Here is a 25,639-nt window from a genome sequence, read left to right on the forward strand (position 1 = left end):
AAAGAAAAAACTATCGTTTCTCAAGATGAATAAACGTCCTGCAAATCAAGTAACTCGCACGCCCAATCACGATGTACGACCAGCCCATACCGTGGGCCCCGAAGGTCAAATATTTAGGCGTCACCCTCGACAGTAGGATGACATTCCGCCCCCACATCAAGACGGTACGCGATCGTGCCGCCTTCATCCTAGGTCGTCTCTACCCGATGATATGTAGGCGAAGTAAAATGTCCCTTAGAAATAAGGTGACACTCTACAAAACTTGCATACGCCCCGTCATGACCTATGCAAGTGTAGTGTTCGCTCACGCGGCCCGCATACACTTAAAATCCTTTCAAATTATTCAATCCCGTTTTTGCAGGATAGCCGTCGGAGCCCCGTGGTTCGTCAGGAACGTCGACCTCCATGACGACCTGGACTTAGAGTCCATCAGTAAGTATCTGCAGTCGGCGTCCATGCGCCACTTCGATAAAGCGGCACGACACGAGAACCCTCTCATCGTGGCCGCCGGTAACTACATTCCCGATCCTGCGGACAGAATGGATAGCAGTCGACGTCGCCCTAAACACGTCATCTCGGATCCTCCTGATCCACTAACGGTGCTTTTAGGTACTTCAAGCACCGGTCACCGTTCTCGTCGAACCCGTCGCTTGCGACGAAGGGCTCGACGAGTAAATTAACTCTCAGACACAGCCCACTGAGTTTCTCGCCGGATCTTCTCAGTGGGTCGCGTTTCCGATCCGGTGGTAGATTCTGCGAAGCACGACTCTTGCTAGGGTTCGTGTTAGCAACATCGTCAGGTTTGAGCCCCGTGAGCTCACCTACTAAAGTTAAGGCTACGCTGAAATAGCCGCTAGGGCTATCAGCTTAGGTAGGAAAAAAAAAAAAAAAAAAAAAAAAAAAATAACTCGCACTCAGAGCTCCGCACGTTTCACCGTGAAGAGCGTACACTCGATGCGAGTCATTCGATTCGATTTTTGAAACTCGCACTAAGCCTACAGAACACATAACTCGATTTTCCCAATATTTTAAAGGACAAGCATGTTTATCAATCGTGGGCTTTTCTAAATATTGACGAACATTAATTATTGATTCCACGACTGATACTGTATGCCGTACCTGATTAGGCAAAAAAAGCAAATCATCACCGCAGGCAACACCAACCTTACTATTTTCACTGGGTCGCCGGGATTTCCCTCAGTAGAGATATCAATACGTTCTACGGTTTAGGTGCATTCAATATAAAAAAAACACAGTGACGTGGAGGAATTCTACAACGTATCTTTTTTTCTATTTTTAATTGTATAAAAATGCTAAGGACGATAAAAGCAAAAAAAAAACGATATATCGATACCATTCTCAGACAATCGATAGTTTCGATAGTTGAAATACTATCGATTAATCGATTGACTATCGATTTTTAAGCAACACTAGTTCGGGGAATTACCTACTGGTTTCGCGGTAAGAGTATGTTTAAATGGTCTGTGCTTATGTAGTAATGATGTGAACCCGAGGCGCTCGGTGTTCGGACGAAGTGACTCCAATTTGAAACGTCAAACAGAAAAGGATGGAACGATCGCGACAATAATATTGTGAAATGTGAATAATTGTGATGCACATTGCACACTTCGACGACTCGCATGTCGACTTAGCAGACGTGTCCTGTTATAGTGAAGACAATTAAATATATTTATTTGGTGTGTTCAACAGACTACAGAGGTTCGTTTTTAAGTTGTGTTAATCTAAATACGCATGTATTATTATTATACTTTGTACCGTATTTTAATTGCATTTTTTTTCATCTGGTGAACCATTGCTTTGTCATGTTGAGTCTTTATTACGGAATTATAAAAATCGTGTCCCGAAACTTCAGCTTCTCTTTTGACTACTTAAAGATCGTCAAGTTATTGTCGCAATGCTAAATTCTACAATTTAACTACTCGTATTTATGTTAACGTCTGGTATCGCTCCACTACTAACTGTGTTTACACCGATAACAACATAAACACTAAGTAATACTTTTGTATAGAGGACTCGATTAAAAGCATGACGCATCATTTGGTTAAAGCAAGCTTTGTTTTTGTTTTAAATTCAAGTTATTAATAGTTCGTTCATTGAGTTTCGATTTCCAATATTGTTTTAATTATAAACATAAAGAAAAGAAATATTAATGAAAATTGAATAAAATAAATTGGAAATAAAATTGAAATAAAGAGTGAGTACCTTTATTGACATAGCGGTTGAGGTGACGATAAAATTCTTCACTAATCCATAGTCATTCCATTGTGAGGAATTACCAACTTTTATCAAACAGCAATGGGAGATACTAATTCGAAAGTAATATTATGATGAGTTATAGGGTCTCAGTTTTTACAATACAACGGTTGCCCCACCATTCAAACCGAAACGCTTTACTGCTTCACGGCAGAAATAGGCAGTAACCAACCAACAAAGACAATTGTTTTAACCGGTCGCCGTCCTCGTCGAACCCGTCGCTTGCAACGAAGGGTTCGACGAGCGAATTAACCCATAGACACAGCCCACTGAGTTTCTCGCCGGATCTTCTCAGTGGGTCGCGTTTCCGATCCGGTGGTAGATTCTGCGAAGCACTGCTCTTGCTAGGGTCAGTGTTAGCAACACTCCGGTTTGAGCCCCGTGAGGTCACCTACACACGTTAGGGTGAAGCTGAAATAACATCTCAAGGCTATCAGCATAGGTAGGAAAAAAATATTGTTTTATTAGCTTACTTTCATGTTTAAAGCAAGGCCTCAGACAAAGCAAGGGCTCAGCCAGGACAAGGAAGCTCTTACTCAATAAACTCAATGGCTTTTGTTTTGTATCTATGACCTTTTTACGAAAACTAGAAAAACAATAATATAAAAATAATATAAAAATAGATAAAAACAAATATTATTTAAACGAATATAAAAGTTTATTAAAAAAATAATATTCAAACTATCTTTATAATTTTCTATTTTTAGAGACCTGACGCAAATATAAGGGATAATGTGTGTGTATTATAATTTTTTATTTTGAAAATTTTGATAAAGTCCCGAGCGAAGCCGGAGCGGGACGCTATTTATCAATAAAAAAAAATTTATACCCGAATAATTATTTTCTTTATACCTCGAATAGAACTTAAAATTAATATTTTTATAATAAGGAGCTTCGTTCCTATCCAGTGTCCCACGACACCACACATTTTTTTAATATGCTACATATATAATATTATATTATGTATAATAGTCTTTTAAAAAAAGTTACCGTATTAGATCTGTGGAATTTTTACTGGCATCACTACATAGTATAAAACAAAGTCGCTTTCTCTGTCCCTATATCCCTATGTATGCTTAATCTTTAAAACTACGCAACGGATTTTGATGCGGTTTTTTTAATAGATAGAGTGATTGAAGAGGAAGGTTTATATGTATAAACATCCATTAAATAGTGGAGAAATCAATATTAAATTACAGTTTCCGAAGCGATGCGAGGGCGGGTCGCTAGTATACAAGAATTGCTCGTTTAAAGGTATCAGATTCACTTAACCGTTCACTTAACCCGCAAAATTATAATTTGTGTAATTACTGGTGGTAGGACCTCTTCTGAGTCCGCACGAGAAGGTACTACGACTCTGTCTATGTTTGCCGTGAAGCAGTAATGCGTTTCGGTTTGAAGGGCGGGGCAACCGTTGTAACTATACTTGACACCTTAGTACTTATATCTCTGGGTGGGTGGCGCATTTACGTCGTAGATGTTTATGGGCTCCAGTAGCCATTTAACACCAGGTGGGTCCGTAGTACGCATATAACGGTAGGCAGTGGCTTGGCTCTGCCCCTGCCATTGTTGAAGTCCATGGGCGACGATAACCACTCACCATCAGGTGCCTACAAGAGCAATAAAATAAAATACAAAACTTTTTACATTATAAACAAAAACCATTTTCAGCCGGACAAAAATGGAGACATTCAAATTTTCGAATGATAAAAAACACGTCACCGAAGCTGTATTTAACGGGTCAGTGTTCTATGAAGTTTACAAATACGCTGATTTCCTGAAGGAAAAAGAAAATGTTGCTATAATATTGGCCAAGGCCTACGATTTGAGGCAACGATTGAAGGAAGTCAAGCCGGGGCAGTGCATCAAAGTACAAGATATGTACATCATTCCAGAGTAAGTTAAACAGCTCGTTAATTTTTATTTTTTTACTGGTGGTAGAACCTCTTGTGAGTCCGCACGGGTAGGTACCAGCAGCCTGCATATTACTGCCGTAAAGCAATAATGCGTTTCGGTTTGAAGGGTAGGGCAGCTGTTGTAACTATACTTGAGACCTTACAACTTATATCTCAAGGTGGGTGGCACATTTACGTCGTAGATGTCTATGGGCTACAGTAACTACTTAACATCAGTTGGACTATGAGCTCGTCCACCCATCTAAGCAATAAAAAAAATTATTGAGCAGGCGGAGGACACCCACAACTTTAACTTAAAGTTTCACAAATTTCACAGCACGCCACTTATAGAGAAGGAGTGCAAAAGGCTAATATTTTTTTTTAAATTATGCATAAAGAATACGTTAAATCAATAAACAAAAACATTACACACACTACCATGTATTTGACACAAGACATGATATAAATATATTCTTTGTATATTGTCAATTGAGGGTCAATTGTCAAACTATTGTTAATAATTAAAGTCTGTGGTCAAATTGAGAATAGATTAATATTGTTTGTCTTTAATGTAGTTTAACTATAGTGTAGTTTGGCCAAATCTGTGATTATATTATAGAAGCATAATATGTTTGACAATAGAACTATAATAATGTTTAAACATACAACTCCAATTAATCCAAAAGACGAAATTAGACTATAATTAATTATCCAATAAATTATAGTCGAATTTCGTCTACTGCGGGTCCACTAGTTATAGGTAATTGTACATTTGTGGTCCCTACAATTGTGTGCAATGACCCCATAGCAACTAACAATTATATGTCATGTATGTGTTAGTGGGGATTATATTGTAATGATGCTACGTCAGTCTCGGGATTGTCGGGCTATCGATAGCACGTTAGGTTGTAATCCCAATTCCCAATATACGTTAGTCACTTAACTGAACAGGGTTATTAATTCTTGCCCGAAATAGAGACTCAACATCTATCTATCTATCTATCTATATACTATATAAAAATTAATTGCTGTTCGTTAGTCTCGCTAAAACTCGCGAAGGGCTGGACCGATTTGGCTAATTTTGGTCTTGAATTGTTTGTGGAAGTCCAGAGAAGGTTTAAAAGGTACATAAATATGAAAATGCTCGGAATTAAATAAAAATAACAATTTTGTTTTCCCTTTGATGTGTGCCCCGTCGAACGGATTCCTTTTGTTTGTTTAAAGTTTATTTTATACAAAAGTTTAGGTCTTTTATTTATCGATTGAGGCACTACGAAGTCTGCCGGGTCAGCTAGTAATAAATACATATTTTATCTAAATTTTCAGGTTGCCGTTAATGATTAAAAAAACCGGGCCGAACGTGGCGCTCAAGCCAAGCGATTTCACAATAAATCGTTTGACGGGATTAACAGCTGCGTTCGCCTTCCAGAACCGTCGGCGCTTCCCCCAGATATTTTCAAGCGAAGCTCACGCCATCGGCCTGGAGTGGGACAACGCGGTCGAATTAAAATGCCGCTTATACTTATCGGCGGTCAGCGGCGCTGAGCACTTCCTTAAAATATTCGGGGTTTACCCTCTCGTTTGCGCTTTAAAGAAATACCAAATGAAAAAACTACCATTGGAACTCGTGATTAAAGCCGGTAAGATTAAGAACGAGAAAGGCGAACGTATGGCGTCGGTTTTGCAGAGAAATAACGCCAAGCTAAACATTGTCTGGACTATGTTCCCCGATACGGGTTCAAATAACTTGTCTGCCATTTTGATGAATACCCCGGCCGAACTAAAAGCCTTGTTCAGAGGTTGAAATTGCGATCGCGACTCTAATAAGAGTCTCAATACGACAAATGATCGGTTTCTTTATGACAATACACAGCCTACATTCTTATTTTATATGTAACTTTCTAGAAATATAACCGTCTGCTTCTAGAAAAAATTTAGAATGTAGGTATCTATTGATGTATTAATGTATACATTACAATATATGTGTGTTTATCACGCAATATTCTTGTTTTACTTAATCACCTTTATTTCTCTATATCCTATATCACAGGCAAATCGGGTGAGGATAATAAGGTTCATTGACCACCAAATTTCGCACGAGATACATTGCGCGTCCGTGACGTCTCAGCTTATTAATTTGATACTTACATTTACAAATTTCCGACCGAAAGCTGGATTCCTCCCATATAAAGTCTAATAATAGTATTTAATAACAGTTGGCGTTTCTTTGTCATTTGAGAAACGAACTTCCTACGCCCTATACAACAACATTATAAAACACTGTTCTCCAGAAAAACAATACAAATACTTTCAAAGCGTTTTTATTGATTTCAAAAAAAATAGCATGTAAACACGCAAATTAATACTAAAAATTATTCTATGAGAAAATACACACAATAAAACTATAACAGATGGCAAAACATTAGCCCACATAAGAAATGATAATTATAAAATCATTAATCAGTTCAATATATTTCTTTCTATTTATTAATAAAACCCCAAATCGACTAAAACACAATAATAGTATCTAAGTATCATTATTTAATAATTCTAAACGTTTAAGTATCTAATTTGTTTGTCATACGCAGTAAATACTTGGCCAACTTCAAACAAACAACGTTACAAGCTACATTACAATGTCTTGGTATAAAAGGTTCGGTTTATTAGTAAGGAGACTACGTATTGGGCGTTTTTATATTATTACGCAGCAAGTACACGTTGGCAACGGTTGGGTTTTATCGTAATGGATACGAAAAGCACGACCCCAATTAAATACGTAGTGGATACGAGAATATAAATTTTTTAAAGGGATTTTATGACCTGGTAACTTAGACCTTTAAGTCAGACAAAGAATATAAATTTTCAAAAAGATCTCAGATTAGTTTATTAATTACATTTTTAAAAAATAACATAGATTAATTGTTTGACTTCAATCACAATATAATAAACGCTGTAGTTAAGATTTGGGCGGTGCTGGAGGAAAATGTTTTGTTGGACATTGAATATCCATTTGAGTTCGGGTATTAAGCGGCATTTTTCGACTTGAGGAAAAAAGCCGAATCCTGATTCATATATCGCACATACGGTGCTATAATATCACTTATGAGATTCTTGTTAAAACTGAACTGAGTTTGAGAAAATCCATTTTTTTAATACTAATTTGTGGGATGTTTGCTTTTAATAATAACGTGTGTAAAGTTGTAGTTTAAATATTATCATTTTATTTCTTTAGTCGAGAAGAACTATATAGTTGTATTAAGATGTTAAATTTTCCAACGCTTCTCCTGAAAAATTACATAATTTGCATAAGCGAAGTTATAGTACCGTAAGTGCGATATGTTTCATGGCTAAGTTACGAATAATCTTTTTTTTTTGTAATTATAATGAAAAGTGGGGAATATGACAGAATATTGCCAGCTTGGCTTAGGGCTTGCAAACTAATGACGTCATCATTATTTAACATCGAAACCGACACATGTCAGAAGCAATCTACCGGCAAAAAGATGAAACATAACAAAAATATGTTTAACCCAATATTTCAGTACCTAAGCGTTTTAATCGAAGCTAATAAAAAAAAATACATCACAAAATCGTGTTTATAAAAAAAAACCTAAAAAGTTAACAAGCATCCACACCTGTTTCTAAGACTAGAGGGGACTGACGGAACGCGTTTGCTTTAGTCGGGTTATTGGTTAAAACCTAAATAGGAATACGACAATAAAAGCGAGTATCACTTCTTCTAGTACGAATCTTGCGTTTCGCTTTAGGGTGAGTGCACACTGACTGTTCGCCATCGAAATCACAAACATCAAGATAACCAAGATAATCAAATCCTAATTTGTTGTCGTTCAGAATAAATTATTGAGTGCTTAGTGCAAGTTTTCTAACGTTCTCGATAGCGTAAAAGTTAACTCAAATACGTATGGAGTTGCAACCTTTGCCTATGTTTGCCGCTAGGGGCGTTATTCCAAATTTAAGTAACTTTTACGCTATCGAAAACGTTAAAAAACTCGCACTAAGCACACTGGTGTAAATCACCTAAACTATAGTTGCAGACACACCAGTTCATCTCTAATCTGATAACAAAGCAATTCCTCACGCAGTTAACAGATAGGCGCATTGACAATCACTCACACCAACGCAAAAAGCATTGATTCGTTCTCTGCACTAAATCTACGACAGCGATTGCGGACACAAAAACGTCATACGACTAAATTAATCCAAAATTATTACTAGTTAAAATGGCTGTCTGCGTGTTCGACGTTTGCGTATTTCTATTCTAGACAGTTTGGATACATTTTTGACAGTTGCACTGACATATGACATTGACAGAACAGGACGTTAGCTCTGTACCCCTGACAGCTGATTTGAAAATTGGCAGTATGGTATAATTAGCAAGCAACATTATTTACATTTAATTTTTTTATATATCACAAAATACGATGTAGCTGAGCTCATGTTCCTAATTGAGCTTCCTTGAGTCTAAATTTAAATTGTGACAATGTAGTTACAAAAAACAGTTTAGTCGTGTGTACATGAGTACTTAAGTCATAATTAGAGTAATCATATTATAATGATTTATTTGAACGACGTTTTATTTATAGTAATCGGTTATTATATAGAAGAAAATCGATTTTATCGATACTATATCGTTTTCAAAAATCCACATTATACATAGGATATTTTAAAATATAAGAATAATTCGAAAAATAATTTCAAAAGCAACTTTAAGTGCTATTATCGACATTTTTTATAGAAATGGAAAAATATATGTATAGTATATTCATATAATTATTAATACTACAAGTGCAAATTAAACTATACATAAATATATCATTTACTGTACATACGATAATACAATCAAAATAAAACGTGAACATGATAATATAATTGTTTAAAAAAGATAATTTTAACATTCTACTATTAAACAACCCCGGTGGTGAAAAAAAAAGCAAATTAGCCTCAAAATTAACCTAAAAAATACACTGATGACTCCGTATGTATGTACGCAAAATGCCAGGAAACTAATCGACAAACATTTGTATATCTATATCAAGCAATGATTTTCACATAACATATGGGCATATTTTATTATAAAAATAATGGCGAGCTCATCTACAAAACTGACATGTTAATGACTACCCCACATTTTATTAACAGCGAAATCCGATACAATCTAAAGACAGCTAGTCCTGTACCTAAACAGAAAAAAATGCAAAACGGCCGATTATATTATTCAAACAAAATGAAAAACTCAACCAATTGTAATGGCTTTAATATTACGGTTTTACATAACAATAAAACCGATATTATGTGCCGAGAAGGAAAACATACAGCATTGTATTATGAAGAAGCAGTGTGTACTTAGCTTAGATTCCTTGTCTATGTCCAACCATAGACAGTCAATTTAGTTCCATCTTTAGCCGCTAGGTGCTGCCAGCAAGTATAAAGGGAGCGCAGCCATCTTTGATCTTCATAGTCTTCACCAGGAAGAACTTCCTGCAATGCTGTATGTTTTCCTTCTCGGCACATAATATCGGTTTTATTGTTATGTAAAACCGTAATATTGATGTGCCTTTGGAAAACATACAGCATTGTATTATGAAGACGTGTTTGTTATCTGCTGGTGAAATTATTAAGCACAACGCTATGATGAAATAGGTAAAGCCATAATAAAATTATGAAGCGCAATGATAATGTTCATAATTTATATAATTATTAAATCGAAAAAACAGTTGTTAACTTCCATGTTAATTCAATAATTAAAAAATATTTATAAGTTTGTAATAAACATTTTATCTTGTATATACAAGAAAATGTATAAATTGTATAAATGATGTATATACATCATGTAGAAGTAAATGTGTTGAAAAAAAGAATCGTGAGGATCTTTACGAAGCTCTATTATTCGGCAATAATTATTGTAAACGTTTGGATGATTTGCAATTGCCTCTAGAAAGTATTTCGTCCATTGGTTCATTATCAATCCATCTCAGAGGCTACTGCTGATCTACAACTTCTTAGAGATGCGTTGATGCCATTACCTCGTAAGGTTGAACGAAGACCAGTTTCCAATTACAGTACGGGATGCCGCTTTTGTGACAACACACATAGTTAGAAAAAAGTCCTTACGAATCTTACCGGGCATGTCTTTAGTTTCATGTTTAGAAAGCACTTATGCAGATTATTGACGAAAATGGATTTCAATTTTAGACCCAAAGACTGGTATCAGAAAGATGTTTTTCTCTGTTATCAAAGAAACTGTCTTTAGAAATGTTGAGCAAAGTAAGGTCATTAACTCTGCGTCCCGTAGCCAGCAACATGGTTGTTGGTGTCCTTCAAGCTACATTGAGGCGTGATGTGGTGGCTGGGTTTGAAGAAAACCAGTTTAGAACTATTCTCGGATCTCATGTGAATGGGACTACACTTAGTAAAATTGTAATAAGTAGTTGAATTTTGTTTAGCTATTCCGATGGCTTTTTTAAAATAGCAATTTTTATTAGAGAGCTTGAGAATGTTTGCTGTCCTACATGTATTTCGCCCACAGAAAGTCGACAGCGCTGCTTTATGATGCAGAAGGATTGTTTTATAGGCAAAATTTTCTTTTTGGAAAAGAAGAAAGAATTTGGCAACATCTGCAGACTTAGGATCAATTTTAAAACTGTAGCACCATATGCACCATCTTCTAGTTGCTGGTAAGTATGCTGACAAAGTGGATTGACACCAGCTAATTTTCAATAAATCTTCTCCTGTTTAGACCAGTCTATTATTTGTACAACCTCCCCCCCCCCCTTTCTAAGCTTTCAGGGTTAATGTTTAACCTGTGGAGGAGGCAGGTTTTGGATTTCGTGCGAGTTATCTAGCGTTCGGGATCTGAGGGCTTGGAAACCCAAATGCTTTCGCTCAGTCTGGGAACACTACCAGGTAGGTTCCCTAGACACTGTTGAAGTGAGTCAGTACTTTGGGGAGAAGGTTGAGAGGAGGAATTCTCCATGCTAGTTGCATCCTCTACGGTCTGCTGAAGGTATCCAATCTTGGTCGGCGAATGGGTTTATATCCGGATGACCCCACTTTCGAAAAACTTTTGTGGTCACTTGTGGTAAAAAGTGCCATTTCGCAGGTTGATTTCCTCGTGATAGCCTGTCGGCTATGATGTTGTATCTCCCCGAGAGATAAGCTGACAGTTATCTTGAACTTATCGCTTAGGTTTAAAAATCGAAAGGTCAACGTTAGTGAAATACTTTCAGATTCATTTTGATTGTCACTACCATTGCAAATAGCTCTTTTGTGGGTGAGCCGTTTCTGTTGTTGAGCTGACCATAGACAGGACGTTAATATTTTGTCTAATTGTAACCCCTACCCATGTCCGAAGCTTCCGTTGCCAGGAAATGGTTGGTTTTGGGTCTCGGCAATGTTTGACATGTGGCTCCGCGTCAGCACTGCATTTGTAACCCCTACACATGTCCGAAGCTTCCGTTGCCAGGAAATGGTTGGTTTTGTGTATCGGCAATGTCTAACATGTGGCTCCGCGTCAGCACTGCATTTAATTGTTAACACATGCAGGATGGCCTTTTTTTTACCCCTTTTCTTGAAACTTCGCAAGAAAATTTGCAAGTTAGCATAGATTGATGTAATTCCGTCAGAGTTTGAGCTAGGATGTTGTTGAGTGGCCACTTCATTTCTCGCAATTTTCCATCGAATCCCTAGGCATGTCATCTCTTGAACCAGTGTACTAATTGATTTTTTGTAAGGCTGACTTGGCAGCCCAAATAATCCAAGAGCTTTACAGCTTATGTGGCCTGAAGACTCAACTTGGACTTCTTTTGATGGACCTGGTGGGATTTGCGTAGGTGGGATAACACTCAACATCCCTTTGCACGCAATGTTTCCGCGACCGAGCATGCTATGCAAGCAAAAAAGGTGTATTTGTCTTCATGGACCAAGAAAAAGTCGCGTAGGTAGATTAACATTTGACTTCCCTATGTACGTAAGGTTTTCGCGACCGAGCATGCTATGGGAGCAAAAACGTTTACATTTGTCTTGGTGAAACAAGATCATGTCGTGTAAGTAAGCTAGCACTTCGATTTTGCACGCAATGCCTCCGCGACCGAGCATGCTGTGGAAGCAAAATGGTGTATTTGTCTTCAAGGACCAAGAGAAAGTCGCGTAGGTACGTTAACATTTGACTTCCCTATGTACGCAAGGTCTCCGCGACCGAGCATGCTATGGGAACAAAAACGTTTATTTGTCTTGGTGAAACAAGATTAAGTCGTGTAGGTAAGCTAGCACTCGACTTTGCACGCAATATCTCCGCGACCGAGCGACCGAGCGACCGAGCACCCTATATAATGGAAATTGACATGCCAGCCCAGATAATCCAAAACCTTCACAGCTTCTGCAGCCTGAAGTTTCAACTTGGATTTGTTTTGGTCGACCAAAAGGAAGTCGTCTAGGTAGACTAGCACTCGAGTTCCTTTTGCACGCAAGGTCTCTGCGACCCAGCATGTTATGGAAGCAAAAAAGGTTAATCCAAAAGCTTCACAGCTTCTGCAGCCTGAAGTTTCAACTTGGATTTGTCTTGGTCGACCAAAAAGGAAGTCGTCTAGTAGACACTAGCACTCGAGTTCCCTTTGCACGCAAGGTCTCTGCGACCCGCATGTTATAGAAGCAAAAAGGTGTGGCTCTGAAGCCAGACCGAAGGGTAGGCATGTCATTTCATACTAACTCATAAGAAGGTACCGATTCCTTCCTGGAGGTACTGATACTGGTACCTTGGTACTGATCCTCAAGAAGTATCGACGAAATTTTGCGACTGATACTAGAAAAATATTCCTGAGAAATGTTCAATTCTATCATCCAGTCCCCTGGGTGGATAAAGTTTGGTACCTAGGTGTCCGAAAACAGTTAGGTGTTTTATCTTTACGACCTTGTTCAACTCTCGAAGATCCAAAATTGGACGCATTGATCCGTCGCTTTTCTTCCGCAGAAAAAGGTTTTTTTTTTTTTGTTTTTTTTTTTTTTTTTTTACGGTATTTGGTAACCATACATGGTTTACAAATTATTACAATTTTGGTGGCACTCTGTGCCTCCCGTCGGTGTCTTCAATTGCCCCCCTCTGGATTGTGCCAGATGTTACAGACTATGATTGTTTATAATGTTTGGCTTACCTTTTGTACGAGATCGTGACAAATAGGATTGTAGCCCTCCGAGGGACTGAATAGATTTCAATTTACTATTATCAAACAAAAATTCCTCAATGAGTGGTGCGTTGGCAACAGGATACTTTGTTAGAGACCACGGAAATTAAACTTTGACGTCTTATTTCTATACATACGGCCCTTTTTTCCGTATACAATTTAAAACGCTTTTTACGGGTAACTTGTACGACGGAGACGATTTGTCAAAGTTTTCAGTAATTATGTTACAAAGATTATTAGTTTAAATCTGTTGTGTTTTTGTCAAAATTTCCGTATTGACGAGATCAATTTGTTTACAACAATTTTCGTTACATTCAATTGTTACACACAGTTGATGCATTATTAGATTTACAACGTCACTGACCTGGTGGGATAACGAGCCGATTCGAAGATCGACCGTTACCTTTGAATCCCGTCGTTTCTTACGCAGAGACTCCTTTTGTTCTTTTTCGCTTGACGAGCTGTTCGAACGCGAGGCGTCTCCATCGCGTCTCGCCTGGACATCTTCCCTCTCGGAAATTATGGAGCTTGACTCAACATCACCTCCAACAGATGACGCGTGATTCATGGCGTCCGATGATAGGATTGGTAAATAATACTCGTAATGATTGCAAAATAACACTCATAGAAACACAAAATAAATATTTTTTGCAATTAATAAGAAGTCGAATAAATATTTGTGGACTTGCGACTTCACAGTACGAAAGTACACAACGCTATGAAGATCAAAGATGGCTGCGCTCCCTTTATACTTGCTGGCAGCACCTAGCGGCTAAAGATGGAACTAAATTGACTGTCTATGGTTGGACATAGACAAGGAATCTAAGCTAAGTACACACTGCTTCTTCATAATACAATGCTGTATGTTTTCCAAAGGCACATCAATACCGTCCTTTCAATCACTTATCATTTGCACATTCGGTGTACTAAGCACTGCATCATGCGAATCACACACCCTAAGACTGTTACATAAAGACTATATTCGCTTCAACTATTTGTGTCATAACCGTCGAAAGTTTTAGGCTTATAGGGATGTACGGATAGCGGTTAGTTATCATATCTATTGCAGATTCGGTTTATCGCACCAGAATCAATGAATATAAAGATTATTATCGCTCGAAGGCGATAACACCGTCGAAAGTTTATAAGGGCTTATGGTTGGATAGTAGTTTGTATTATATATCTGCGACATAAAGACTATTGTCGCTTGAAGTGAATGCGATAAGGCGTTCGTGACATTTAAGTATATGCTTTTTCGGCGGACTCAGCAGTCCCCATTGATGTTGGACATTTGTGTTATTTTATCAGCATCATACGAATCTCGTATCTATTGACTGGGAAATAAAGACTATTATCGCTTGAATTTAATACGTTATATTCGTAGATAGCTTGACGTCACCGAACAACACAGAAGGCTGATATCATGTTGACGATTTTTTTTTTCTAAAAAATATATTCAGTTTACATTATAACTGACGAATATTTCCTAAATAAATTATTCCTTTTGTGAGGATTTTAATTCAAATAATCACAATTTAAAAAGAATACGGTAGATGGCAGCCCTAGCGTTGTGGTACCGTAGATTACTAATTGGAACAGCGACAGGCCTTCTGTATATAACTTGTGCTGTTACTCAAACATCTATTGCACATTTGGCGTATCAAAGACTGCTTCATACGAATCACATACCCATTTGCTGGGAAATAAAGACTATTATCGCTTGAATTCAATGCGTTATGACCGTCGAATGTAAGCATTGGGGCACGACATGCCTGTAGGGTAGTCTGTAGTTCTTGACGGTTCTAGCGGCCAGACACTTGAGGGTGGTGTACCGGAGCGGATTGACGATGCTGGTGAGGGTCTGCTGCGTGGATTTGAGGATCTCTTCGGGAGTTTCGCCTTCGTAGTTGACCGTGTCGATGTGGGCGCCGTGGTTTAGGAGCTCGCGGACCACGTCGGCAGGACAAGGGTTCAGCTGGAATATTCATTTAACACATAACATTTACTGCAAATACATCACTTAATCTGACAACAGGACTTTCGCTAAACCTTTTTTTACATTACGAATAATTTCCGCAAGCGGTCATGGTTTCCGGTTCGATATTGTTATTACTATGAAATTGAAGTATGAACCGTGTCTTTGGTGGAGATCGACTTCCATTACCGACAAACATTGGACGTATATGGATTTTTTTATTGCTTAGATGGGTGGACGACCTCACCTAACCCACCTAGTGTTAACTGGTTACTGAGGCCCATAGACAACTACAACGTAAATGCGCCACCCACCCTGAGATATAAGTTCTAAGGTCTCAGTATAATTACAACGGCTACCCCGTCCTTCAGACCGAAACGCATTATTGTATCACGGCAGAAATAGTCAGGTGGTACCTACCCGTGCGGACTCACAAGAGGTCCTATATTACAAATTATAATTTTGTGATTTGATTTTTATTACACGATGTTATTCCTTCACCGTGGAAGTCAATTGAGAACGTTTAACTACGTATTTCATTAGAAAAATTTTATTGGTACCCGCCTGCGGGATTCGAACACCGGTGCATCGCTACATACGAACGCACCGAACGTCTTATCATTTAGGCCACGACTACTTCAAAACAGTACGTAGGTAGGTAGGTAATAGAGAAGGGTCGTGACGCACGTACCTTGCAGACGAGATGCAGAGGCGTGTTCCCGTCAGCGTCCCTGGCGTCCGGCGCGGCGCCGAGTCGCAGCATGAGCGCGACCAACGCGCCGCAGCACGCCGCGCTCTCCCCCGCCGCCGCGCCGCCCGCAGCCCCCGCGCCGCCCGCCCCGCCGCGCGCCGCCCCGCCGCGACACGACTCCGCCGAGCACGCCACGTGCAGCGCCGACCTGCCCTGACGGACCTGAACACGAATCATTTTATTATAATAATAACTAGTGGTACCGCAGTAATCGAAATTCGACTATAATTAATTGAAATTATAAGTTTGTACACTGTTATGATTCTATTGTCAAAGACTTCTTTAATCGGAGATTTCGCCAAGACTAACTACACTATAGACAAGCATTAATAAAGACAAACATTTAATGTATTTTTAATTTGACCACAGACTTCATGTAATAAGAAAAGTTTGACAATAAACAAATAGTATACGTGCGTGACTGTGTCAAATACATGGTAGGGCGTGCAATGAATATTTTATGCATAATTTAAAAAAATATTAACATTCTGCACTCCTTCTCTATATTCTCTTTAAGTGTGGAAAGTTTCGTACTCCTCCTTTCGCGCAATTTTCGTAAAAAAGGGTACAAATTTTTTGCTTTACGTTCATATATAATTCATAAATAAATAAATGTGTCTGATATTCCAACGAAATTCATTTAGGTCTTACACTGATTATTCAAATATAACATGGTTCTACCATAAAATCTAATCGTGTGCTAATAAATATTTTAATTGAGGCCATTCTATTGATTTGTAAACTGATTTAAAAGTAACAAATAAACAATCATAACTAGTACTTATTGCAATACTGAAAATAGCTTTGAAACTGATTTAGGGATGTGGTGATGAGTGTCAACAGACGTACTGATTTTCTTTCGTCACAATTATAGCCCATCTCGTTTTCTTGTGACAAATTAGCGTTAGATTTGAACAGTTAATAGCAACGACATTACTAAAGCGTAATTAATAATAGACTACACAACGAATACATGACATCTAAAAGAGTTTTTAATACGCTCTTTATTTTCCCAAGATATTATGATATGAGAAAAAAATCTCTTCAAAGTTAGCGTTAAAACATATTTCTATAGAACGAATACCAATTTATAATTTAAGTTAAATACAAAATTACTACCTTAATGTCCAATTTAACGAGTGAATAAACAGCTTTGTGTATCTTCCTAGACACATCTTCGGTGCATTCTGGTTCTTCCAGCAGTCTCGCCATCAGAGCGGCCAAGTGCAAACATATAACCAGCACCCTTTGAAGAGTGGTCAGCGTCTGTTCCCTATCGATGCTGAGTTTCGAGTCCAACAATTCCATTCCCCTGTTTATTTCGGACAGCGCCTTCCTGAAGACCGGGTCTATGTCCTCGAATGTTACCGGAGGGATGATGCGACCTGAAGAGAATACAGATCTGATCTTATGGAGAACTAGCGACCCGCCCTCGCTTCGCTTCGGAAACATTAAATTTTATAATTGATAGCTGAGTAACGCGATGTTATCCTCGTCAAAATCGGTCCAGCCGTTCCAGAGATTAACCGGAACAAACAGACAAACAGACAGACAAAAATTGTAAGAAATGCTATTTTGGTGTATTTACCGTATATATATTCATATGGATGTAGTAAAAAGCGGTTATTTCAATATTACAAACAGACCCTATCTAACTACCGTCTATACAGATTAAAAAATAAAATGTGATAGCCAGTCGTAATGATGTACAGATTTACAGTACCTCTGAGCGGAGGCCGGGCTCGTTCAGCCAGCATGTAGGAGAAGAGCTCCGCGAAGCTGTAGAGGCTGGACTGCGTGAGCGGCGACAGCGGCGGCAGCACGGCCCGCTGCATGTCGAGCGCGTGGTGCCACAGCTGGCGGCAGCGCGCGAAGCGGCCCGCGTCCGCGTACACCGCGCCGCGGTACCGCACGTAGTACGACGTGTCCGGATGCGCGGGCCCTGAACGCCAAAACTTTATGATCGCTTCGTTTCTTTTTTTTATTGCTTAAATGGGTAGACGAGCTCAAAGCCCACCTGGTGTTAAGTGGTTACTGGAGCCCATAGACGTCTACAACGTAAATGCGCCACCCACCTTGAGATATAAGTTCTAAGATCTCAAGTATAGTTACAACGGCTGCCCCACCCTTCAAACCGAAACGCATTACTGCTTCACGGCAAAAATAGGCAGGATGGTGGTACCCACCCGCGCGGACTCACAAGAGGTCCTACCACCAGTAAAATTAATACGCTTTTATTAGCTTCAGACGTATTAGTTAGTATGTAACGGAATATTTGAACATGATTTTGACACCCCTTCAAAACGTCGGATTAACTCAAAATTTGGTATACTTATTAAGCACCGATGACAATTCAGTATTAAAGAAAAAAAATGATAAATAATAATAGTTTAGAAAAGCTAAAAAAATACACTTTTATAGAAAATCCAACTAAAAAATAGAATATTTTTTTTAATAACTTTGAATTAAAAATAGTGTAAGAAAAAAATATTTTATTGTATTATGCTGATTATGCTGTAATGTATTATGCTATATATTAAATGATTTTACGTATATTGCTCGTGGACGTCAGTGATGCCAGGGACACAGCAAATACGCTGCCCACCATTGAGTACTCAACAACAGTATACTAACAAGAGGGCGACCTTAGACCATCAAAACTCACCGAGAATTCGTTCTCTGATGACGAGAGCCTGCATCCTCATCGCGTCCGGGTCCGCCAGCAATTCTTCGAGCTGCTGAGCGTTGCTCGGCTCGACCGCAAAGTCGTACGCCTCTATACGCGGCACGTCCTTCGGCTTTGGGATCGGTTCGGAATCGACACCGTCCGCTGGAAATCTAAAGAATAATATGCTATGAACGTAACGCACCCAAAGATCATACAATATTTTGCGACAATTAAATAAACAACATATAATATTTTCCGGTGACATATCGTTTTAAAAAATAAAAAGTGTCTGCGTGTGTTTTATTTGTTAAATTAAAACACACACACAGACGCACCGCACGAAGTTTAATTACGATTATTATCTATCTACCAACGAAAACAAAACTTCACCCCACGAAAATAGCATTTCGATGCGATATAATCTATTAAAACATGAGTGCTAGTATCAGAGGATCATAAATTATTATCGGAATTGAAGGACATTAATTGACATTATATTCAATGCATTGTCAATTGTCATGTCAATAACCTTTGTTATTTAATATAGAATAACTATACCGATGTTCCTTCTTTTGACGTTATAGTAATGACGTAATATATTATTTTCTCAATTTATCTCGCATACAACGGACTCATTTCAATAGCACACCTCTCAAACTCATTTATCACCCACGGCTCCTTTGTGGAGTGGCTGTGCGGCCTTCGCATATCACGAATATTACATAATGCGTCACTAGCGACCTCTATATTATCGTCACTAAATGAATTCAAACGTTACATGTTCGACTATAGCACGTAGCGTGTTTTCAAAGCTTTAAGCGCAAATCATATTGTTATGTATAGATATTAAGTCACATTATAAAAGGGCAGGTAGTTGCAAAAATAAATCAGTCTGCTTTGGAATTCCGACTTTCATTTGTAATACACAACAACTGGCGACGAGGATAATCATTTAAAAACATTTTCGACGCGTGTTTTCTCTTAAATTGTAATAATGCCGATTGGGAAAGTTGAAAGTTTTGATATGGGATCTCAAAATTGGGACACATACATTCGTCGTGTAAAACAATTCATGGAACTCAACGACATTGAACAGAGACTTCACGTTGCAACGCTCGTGACCTTAGTTGGGTCTGAGTGCTATGACTTAATGTGTGACTTGTGTGCTCCGGACTTACCAGAAGAAAAGGATTTCGACATACTCGTAAAATTAGTCAAAGATCATCTAGAACCTGAAAGATCGGAAATAGCAGAACGTCATATCTTCAGGCAAAGAAAGCAGCAAAATAACGAAAGCATTCGTTCCTACCTACAAAGTTTGAAACATTTGGCTAAAACTTGCAATTTCGGCATCACATTAGAAATTAATCTACGCGATCAATTCGTATCAGGATTATATAGTGAGGAGATGCGATCAAGGCTGTTTGCTGAAAAAGATATAGATTACAAGCGCGCTGTTGAGTTGGCATCAGCACTGGAAGCAGCGGATCGACATGCGATGGCGGCTGGGGGCACTGGGGGCAGCTCACAGGCTGCGTCCGAGAGCGAAGGCATGCATCGGGTCGGCGGAGCGCGCGCGGAGGCTCGCTGCGCCTGCAGACGCTGCGGCAAGCTGGGCCATGCGGGGAGGGTCGGTGTCGGTACAAGCACTACACCTGTGACTCATGTGGCGAGAAGGGACACCTAAAATCAATGTGTCGGAACCGTAAAGGTAACCAAAAGATTGGAAAAAACCGAGGTCAGTACTATTTAAACCATAGTGACTGTGATTCTAGTGATAATAGTTTTTATAACTTAAAGGACCTGATCAGTAGCGAGGGTGAAGGACCATATTACGTGAAAATTTTTGTTCAAAATGTTCCATGTAAATTTGAGATTGATACGGGTTGTAAAATTTCGGCCATATCTAAAGCTTTTTATGAAAAGCATTTTATGTGTATTCCTATACAAAGCGAAATCTTGAATTTTAGTTCATATACAGGCGATGTAATTGAGACTATCGGTTATATAATGGTAGACGTATCTTGTGGTCGTGAGTCCGCCAAATTAAAACTATATGTAATTAAAAACGGCGGCCCGCCACTGCTAGGCCGAATTTGGATTAAAATATTAAAATTAAGTTTTCTAAAATGTCATTCGATTTCTGAGACGACCTCGACGGTGGAGGCTTTACGAAACGAATTTCCAGAAGTGTTTGCTGGAGGTTTAGGAACATGTAAATCACGCATAAAATTACATCTAAAAGAAAAGACGCCAATATTTGTAAAGGCGCGGGCGCTGCCACTGGCGTTGCGCGAGCGCGTTGAGCGAGAACTTGATCGCTTACAAAGTGAGGGAGTTATTTACAAAGTAGATAGGTCTGATTACGGCACGCCTATTGTACCAGTCGTTAAGGCAAATGGCGATATTCGTATTTGCGGCGACTATAAAATCACAATAAACCCACGTCTGAAGGATTATCATTATCCTTTGCCGCACATTAAAGATTTGTTTGCCACTTTAGGTGGTGGTGAATATTACACAAAATTGGATTTATCTAATGCATTCCAGCAATGCCTCTTAGACGAAGAATCCCAGCCGATGACAGCGATCACGACACACATTGGTACTTTTGTCTATAAGCGCGTTCCGTTTGGAATTAAATGCATTCCGGAAAACTTTCAGAAGATTATGGAAGAGATTCTAAGTGGTCTGCCGTCAACCGTTATTTTTGCGGACGATATATGTGTAACCGGAAAAAACAGGTTTGAACATTTATCAAATCTACGAGCAGTGTTGAGGAGACTCAAAGAAAACGGATTAAGAATTAATTATGACAAATGTAAATTCTTTCAAAGTTCTGTTACGTATTTAGGCTATAAAATAGACAAACAGGGCTTACACACTGACAAAAAGAAAGTTGATGCCATAGTGGCCGCCCCCGCACCTACGAATTTAACTCAATTGAGAAGTTTTATGGGTCTTGTTAATTTTTATTCGAACTTCGTTGTTAATATGAGTGATATTTTGAAACCTTTGTATAATTTGTTAAAAAAAAATGTAGAATGGTGTTGGACAGATAAATGTCATCAAGCATTTATACGAATTAAAAAAGTGTTAAGCAGCTCTCCTGTACTGGCACATTATAACCCAAATTCGCCATTAGTGCTGTCCGTTGACAGCAGCCAGTACGGACTGGGCGCCGTCCTCACTCAGAAGCACATCGACGGCACTGAGCGGCTCGTCAGCTGTGCCTCACGGACTCTCGCGCCAGCCGAACTTAACTATTCTCAGCTGGACAAAGAAGCTTTGGCTATAATGTTTGGGGTTACTAAACACCATCAGTATTTGTACGGGAGACGTTTTGTTTTACGAAGTGATCATAAGGCTTTGAGTTATATTCTTGGAAAGAATAAAGGTATACCTCTAACCGCCGCGAGTCGTCTGCAACGATTTGCTGTAAAGCTAGCTGCGTATGATTTTGAGGTCAAATTTATTAATTCTACAGATAATTGCCAGGCTGACGCGCTATCACGACTTCCACTGGATACTAATTTTAAGAATAATATTAAGGAGTATAATTACCTAAACTTCGTTCAAGAAAGCTTTCCACTCAGTTTTAAAGAAATTAAAAAGGAAGTTACGAAGGATCCTTTACTAAACAAAATTTACGGTTACGTCATGTTTGGCTGGCCCTCTGTCAGTAAAGAACAAGCAGAAAAACCCTATTTTAACAGAAGAGAATCCATACATATTGATCACGGTTGTCTTGTATGGGGTTACAGAATAATAATTCCAACTTCATTGCGAGAGACTGTGTTACAGGAGTTACATGAGGGACATCCGGGTATTGTTAAGATGAAACAGTTAAGCCGGAACTACGTATGGTGGGAGACAGTCGATGCGGACATTGAACGTGTATGTGCTCAGTGCCAGGCCTGTCGATCTCAGCGCGCTGCACCACCATCGGTGCCGCTGCACTCGTGGCCATGGCCGGAAGAGCCGTGGGCGCGCCTTAATCTTGATTTCTTGGGACCGTTTAATAACAAATATTACTTAATTATAGTGGACGCTCATTCAAAATGGATCGAGGTGGAAAAATTGAGCTGTACATCAGCCACGGCAGTAATCGCATGTCTGAGACGATTGTTTGCTCGATTTGGCTTAGCAAAAAAGGTAGTTACTGATAACGGACCACCTTTCTCGTCGGTCGAATTTAGATCATATTTAAGTAAAAACGGTATAAAACATTTACCGGTGGCTCCGTATCATCCATCTAGCAACGGTGCAGCGGAAAACGCCGTAAAAACCATAAAAAGAGTGTTGAAAAAGGCTTTAATTGAAAAGGAAGACGACAATACCGCCTTGACAAAATTTCTCTTTATGTACAGAAATTCTGAGCATAGCACTACAGGGCGCGAACCAGCAGTTGCTTTGTTCGGACGTCGCCTGCGTGGAAGACTGGATCTGTTGCGTCCCAATACTAGCTCCATAGTACGAGAAGCACAGCTGGCAAGCGAAAGCTATAATGCAGGCACAGCCGGATATAGGGAGGCTGCAGAAGGAGACTCGGTCCTATTGCAAGATTTCACACAGGGAAAAAAGAAATGGACCCCAGGAACAATAAAAAACCGCTCAGGTCCGGTGACATACAGGGTAACAGCAGATGACGGGCGGGTACACAAACGTCACATCGACCAGATTTTAATAAGTAATAATAGTCGAAAATCACGTTATTCTTTGTCCAAATTAAACACTGATTTCGAGACAAAATCAGTAAATGATAGTGTGGGTGAAGTTCGGGAAAGTCCGTGTATGACCGGAGAAAAGGAGCTCAACTCCAGCTATGACACGGGACCGGAAAGTCCACAACCTGTGACTCCTAGTCACTCGCCGTCGCCGAATGTTTTGCAACCATCGCGTCAGCGCCGTAAAGCTGCTTTAACGTGTATTCAGAGAATTAAGGACCAAAATTACTAAATATATTTACATATGTGTGTATAAGATTATATACTTGTATTTATGACAGGTATACTAGTAATCTAAATGTCGAGAATAAGAACAGCATGAAAATTGTGTTTAGAGTTTATAGGGTTATTGTTCGCATATTATTTGGTTAGGAAATAGCGGTATAAACATCATTTGTGTATATGTATTTTTATGTTAGTTATAATCATACGATATTTGTTTCCTGTGAACACTCACTTTTGAAATTGCCTGTTTTTACTGTCATGTGTAAGCAATATCATGTAACGCGTTGTTTCAACCATGTTCTCTCATTTATTCAGCATTCGGGAATTTGTATTCCATTAATTTAAGAGGAGGACAATGTTATGTATAGATATTAAGTCACATTATAAAAGGGCAGGTAGTTGCAAAAATAAATCAGTCTGCTTTGGAATTCCGACTTTCATTTGTAATACACAACACATATCAATCCACTTCGGTACGTTTTTTTTATATTTTTTATTGCCCTTGCTGGCAGACGAGCTTACGGCCCACCTGATGGTGAATGGTTACCGTCGCCCATAGACTTTAGCAACGCCAGGGGCAGAGCCAAGCCGCTGCCTACCGTACGGACCTAATCACTAAAAATCATCGTATTTTAGTCAAGAACCTTAATTAAATGTTCTCCTCATGTCCGACTCAAGGAACATGGCCACTCAAAGCCACCGTCGTCCGAAGCATGCCTTGTCGGATCTCCTGGATCCACTCTCGGTGCTTTTAGGCTCCTCAAGCACTGGTCACTTCGCTCGTCGATCGAAAAGTTCGACGTGCGAACTGACCCACAGACACAGCCTACCGAGTTTCTCGCCGAATCTTCTCGATTATTCGCAATTCCGATCCGACTTTAGAATCTGGGAAGCACTGTTCCTGCTAATGCTAGCTAACTTTAGTTAATTCTCTGAAGTTGAGCCCGTGAGCTCACCTACTCGTCCAGACGTAGCTGGAAAATCCCCTTAGGGGCCATCCATAAAGTACGTCACACGAATTTTAGGACTTTTGAACCCCTCCCCCCCTCCTTGTCACAGGTTGTCACATTTTTATAACCCCCCCCTCCTGATGTGACGTCACACATTTTTTAAATTTATGTATGTATTTAAAAATAATCGAGAGAAAACAGCTATTTTCATTTTTTACTTATTTTTATTAAATAATAATCTAATAAAATCAACATAAAGTCCAACATTTCATAAAACCGAAAAAACAAACGACTAGTTAGAAAATAATAAACGATTAATTATATTAATTAAAGATAAAAAACTTAATTATCGAGTGTCCATGGACTTTGGATCCACTCTTTTATATCAGCTATTACTGGTAAATCAGGCACTTCATTTTCGTTCTGAATTTGAACGTCAGGAACATCCTAATTTGAGTGTCTCACTTGCATTACAACGCCGCTCTAGAAGTTAAATGACGTTGCATGAGAGATTATCGCATAGCGAGAATGCTAAATTATTAATAAATATATATATAGATCAAGTTTGTAAATTTTTAAAATTTTTAATTCACATACAAACTTTGCGTTTTAGTATTTTAAATTTTAACATGTGACGTCACAAAAGTATTGACCCCCCCATGCCCCTTGTCACACGATGTCACACTTCGGTGATACCCCCCCTCCCCATTAACGTGTGACGTACTTTATGGATGGCCCCTTAATCCCAAATTGTAAATCCTTAGTTTTCTGTGGCACTTCTAGCGACCGCGCTGACAGCGTAAAGAGTGGGCGTACCTACCCGAAAACATCATCAGTTTTTGTGTCGCTATTATATCTGCCAAACTTCTTGTGATTAACAACAGATACCCGCGATACTCGAGCGCATTTAAAACCTGAAAAGCCGCCTTAGCTAAGCCTTCTCCTTCTTCTCAATCGTGTCACTCTTGACATAGTGG

General features: G+C 39.0%; 2 protein-coding genes across 11 annotated transcripts in view; one reads left to right on the plus strand and one right to left on the minus strand.

Moving 5' to 3' along the window:
• Nucleotides 1-1,009: 1,009 nt before the first annotated feature.
• On the plus strand, nucleotides 1,010-6,169 carry LOC101737178 (uncharacterized). 8 transcript variants are annotated; one of them, XM_062674635.1, is made up of 4 exons: nucleotides 1,010-3,010; nucleotides 3,399-3,528; nucleotides 3,946-4,170; nucleotides 5,496-6,169. In XM_062674635.1, exons 3-4 carry the CDS (start codon nucleotides 3,956-3,958, stop codon nucleotides 5,971-5,973), a joined length of 693 nt encoding a protein of 230 aa, XP_062530619.1. In that variant the 5' UTR covers nucleotides 1,010-3,010; nucleotides 3,399-3,528; nucleotides 3,946-3,955; the 3' UTR covers nucleotides 5,974-6,169. The 8 variants fall into 8 exon arrangements, with proteins under 8 accessions (XP_062530619.1, XP_062530620.1, XP_062530621.1 ...); XM_062674636.1 differs by having other exon boundaries at nucleotides 1,010-2,215; XM_062674637.1 differs by having other exon boundaries at nucleotides 1,010-2,215; nucleotides 3,474-3,528.
• Nucleotides 6,170-6,474: 305 nt separating this feature from the next.
• The window catches only part of LOC101743536 (protein fem-1 homolog CG6966), a 117,155-nt gene continuing 97,990 nt past the window's right edge, over nucleotides 6,475-25,639 (minus strand). For all 3 annotated transcript variants that reach the window (XM_021347641.3, XM_038018602.2, XM_021347638.3), the window contains 5 exons: nucleotides 18,758-18,930; nucleotides 17,816-18,034; nucleotides 17,212-17,477; nucleotides 16,033-16,254; nucleotides 6,475-15,341 (listed from right to left, as the gene is read on the minus strand). In XM_021347641.3, the coding sequence (XP_021203316.2) occupies nucleotides 15,093-15,341; nucleotides 16,033-16,254; nucleotides 17,212-17,477; nucleotides 17,816-18,034; nucleotides 18,758-18,930 (1,129 nt within the window). In that variant the 3' untranslated portion in view covers nucleotides 6,475-15,092. The remainder of the gene's footprint in view (nucleotides 15,342-16,032; nucleotides 16,255-17,211; nucleotides 17,478-17,815; nucleotides 18,035-18,757; nucleotides 18,931-25,639) is intronic.

The sequence above is a fragment of the Bombyx mori genome, chromosome 21 (assembly GCF_030269925.1).
Source record: "Bombyx mori chromosome 21, ASM3026992v2".
In the NCBI taxonomy this organism is placed as follows: Eukaryota; Metazoa; Arthropoda; class Insecta; order Lepidoptera; family Bombycidae; genus Bombyx; species Bombyx mori.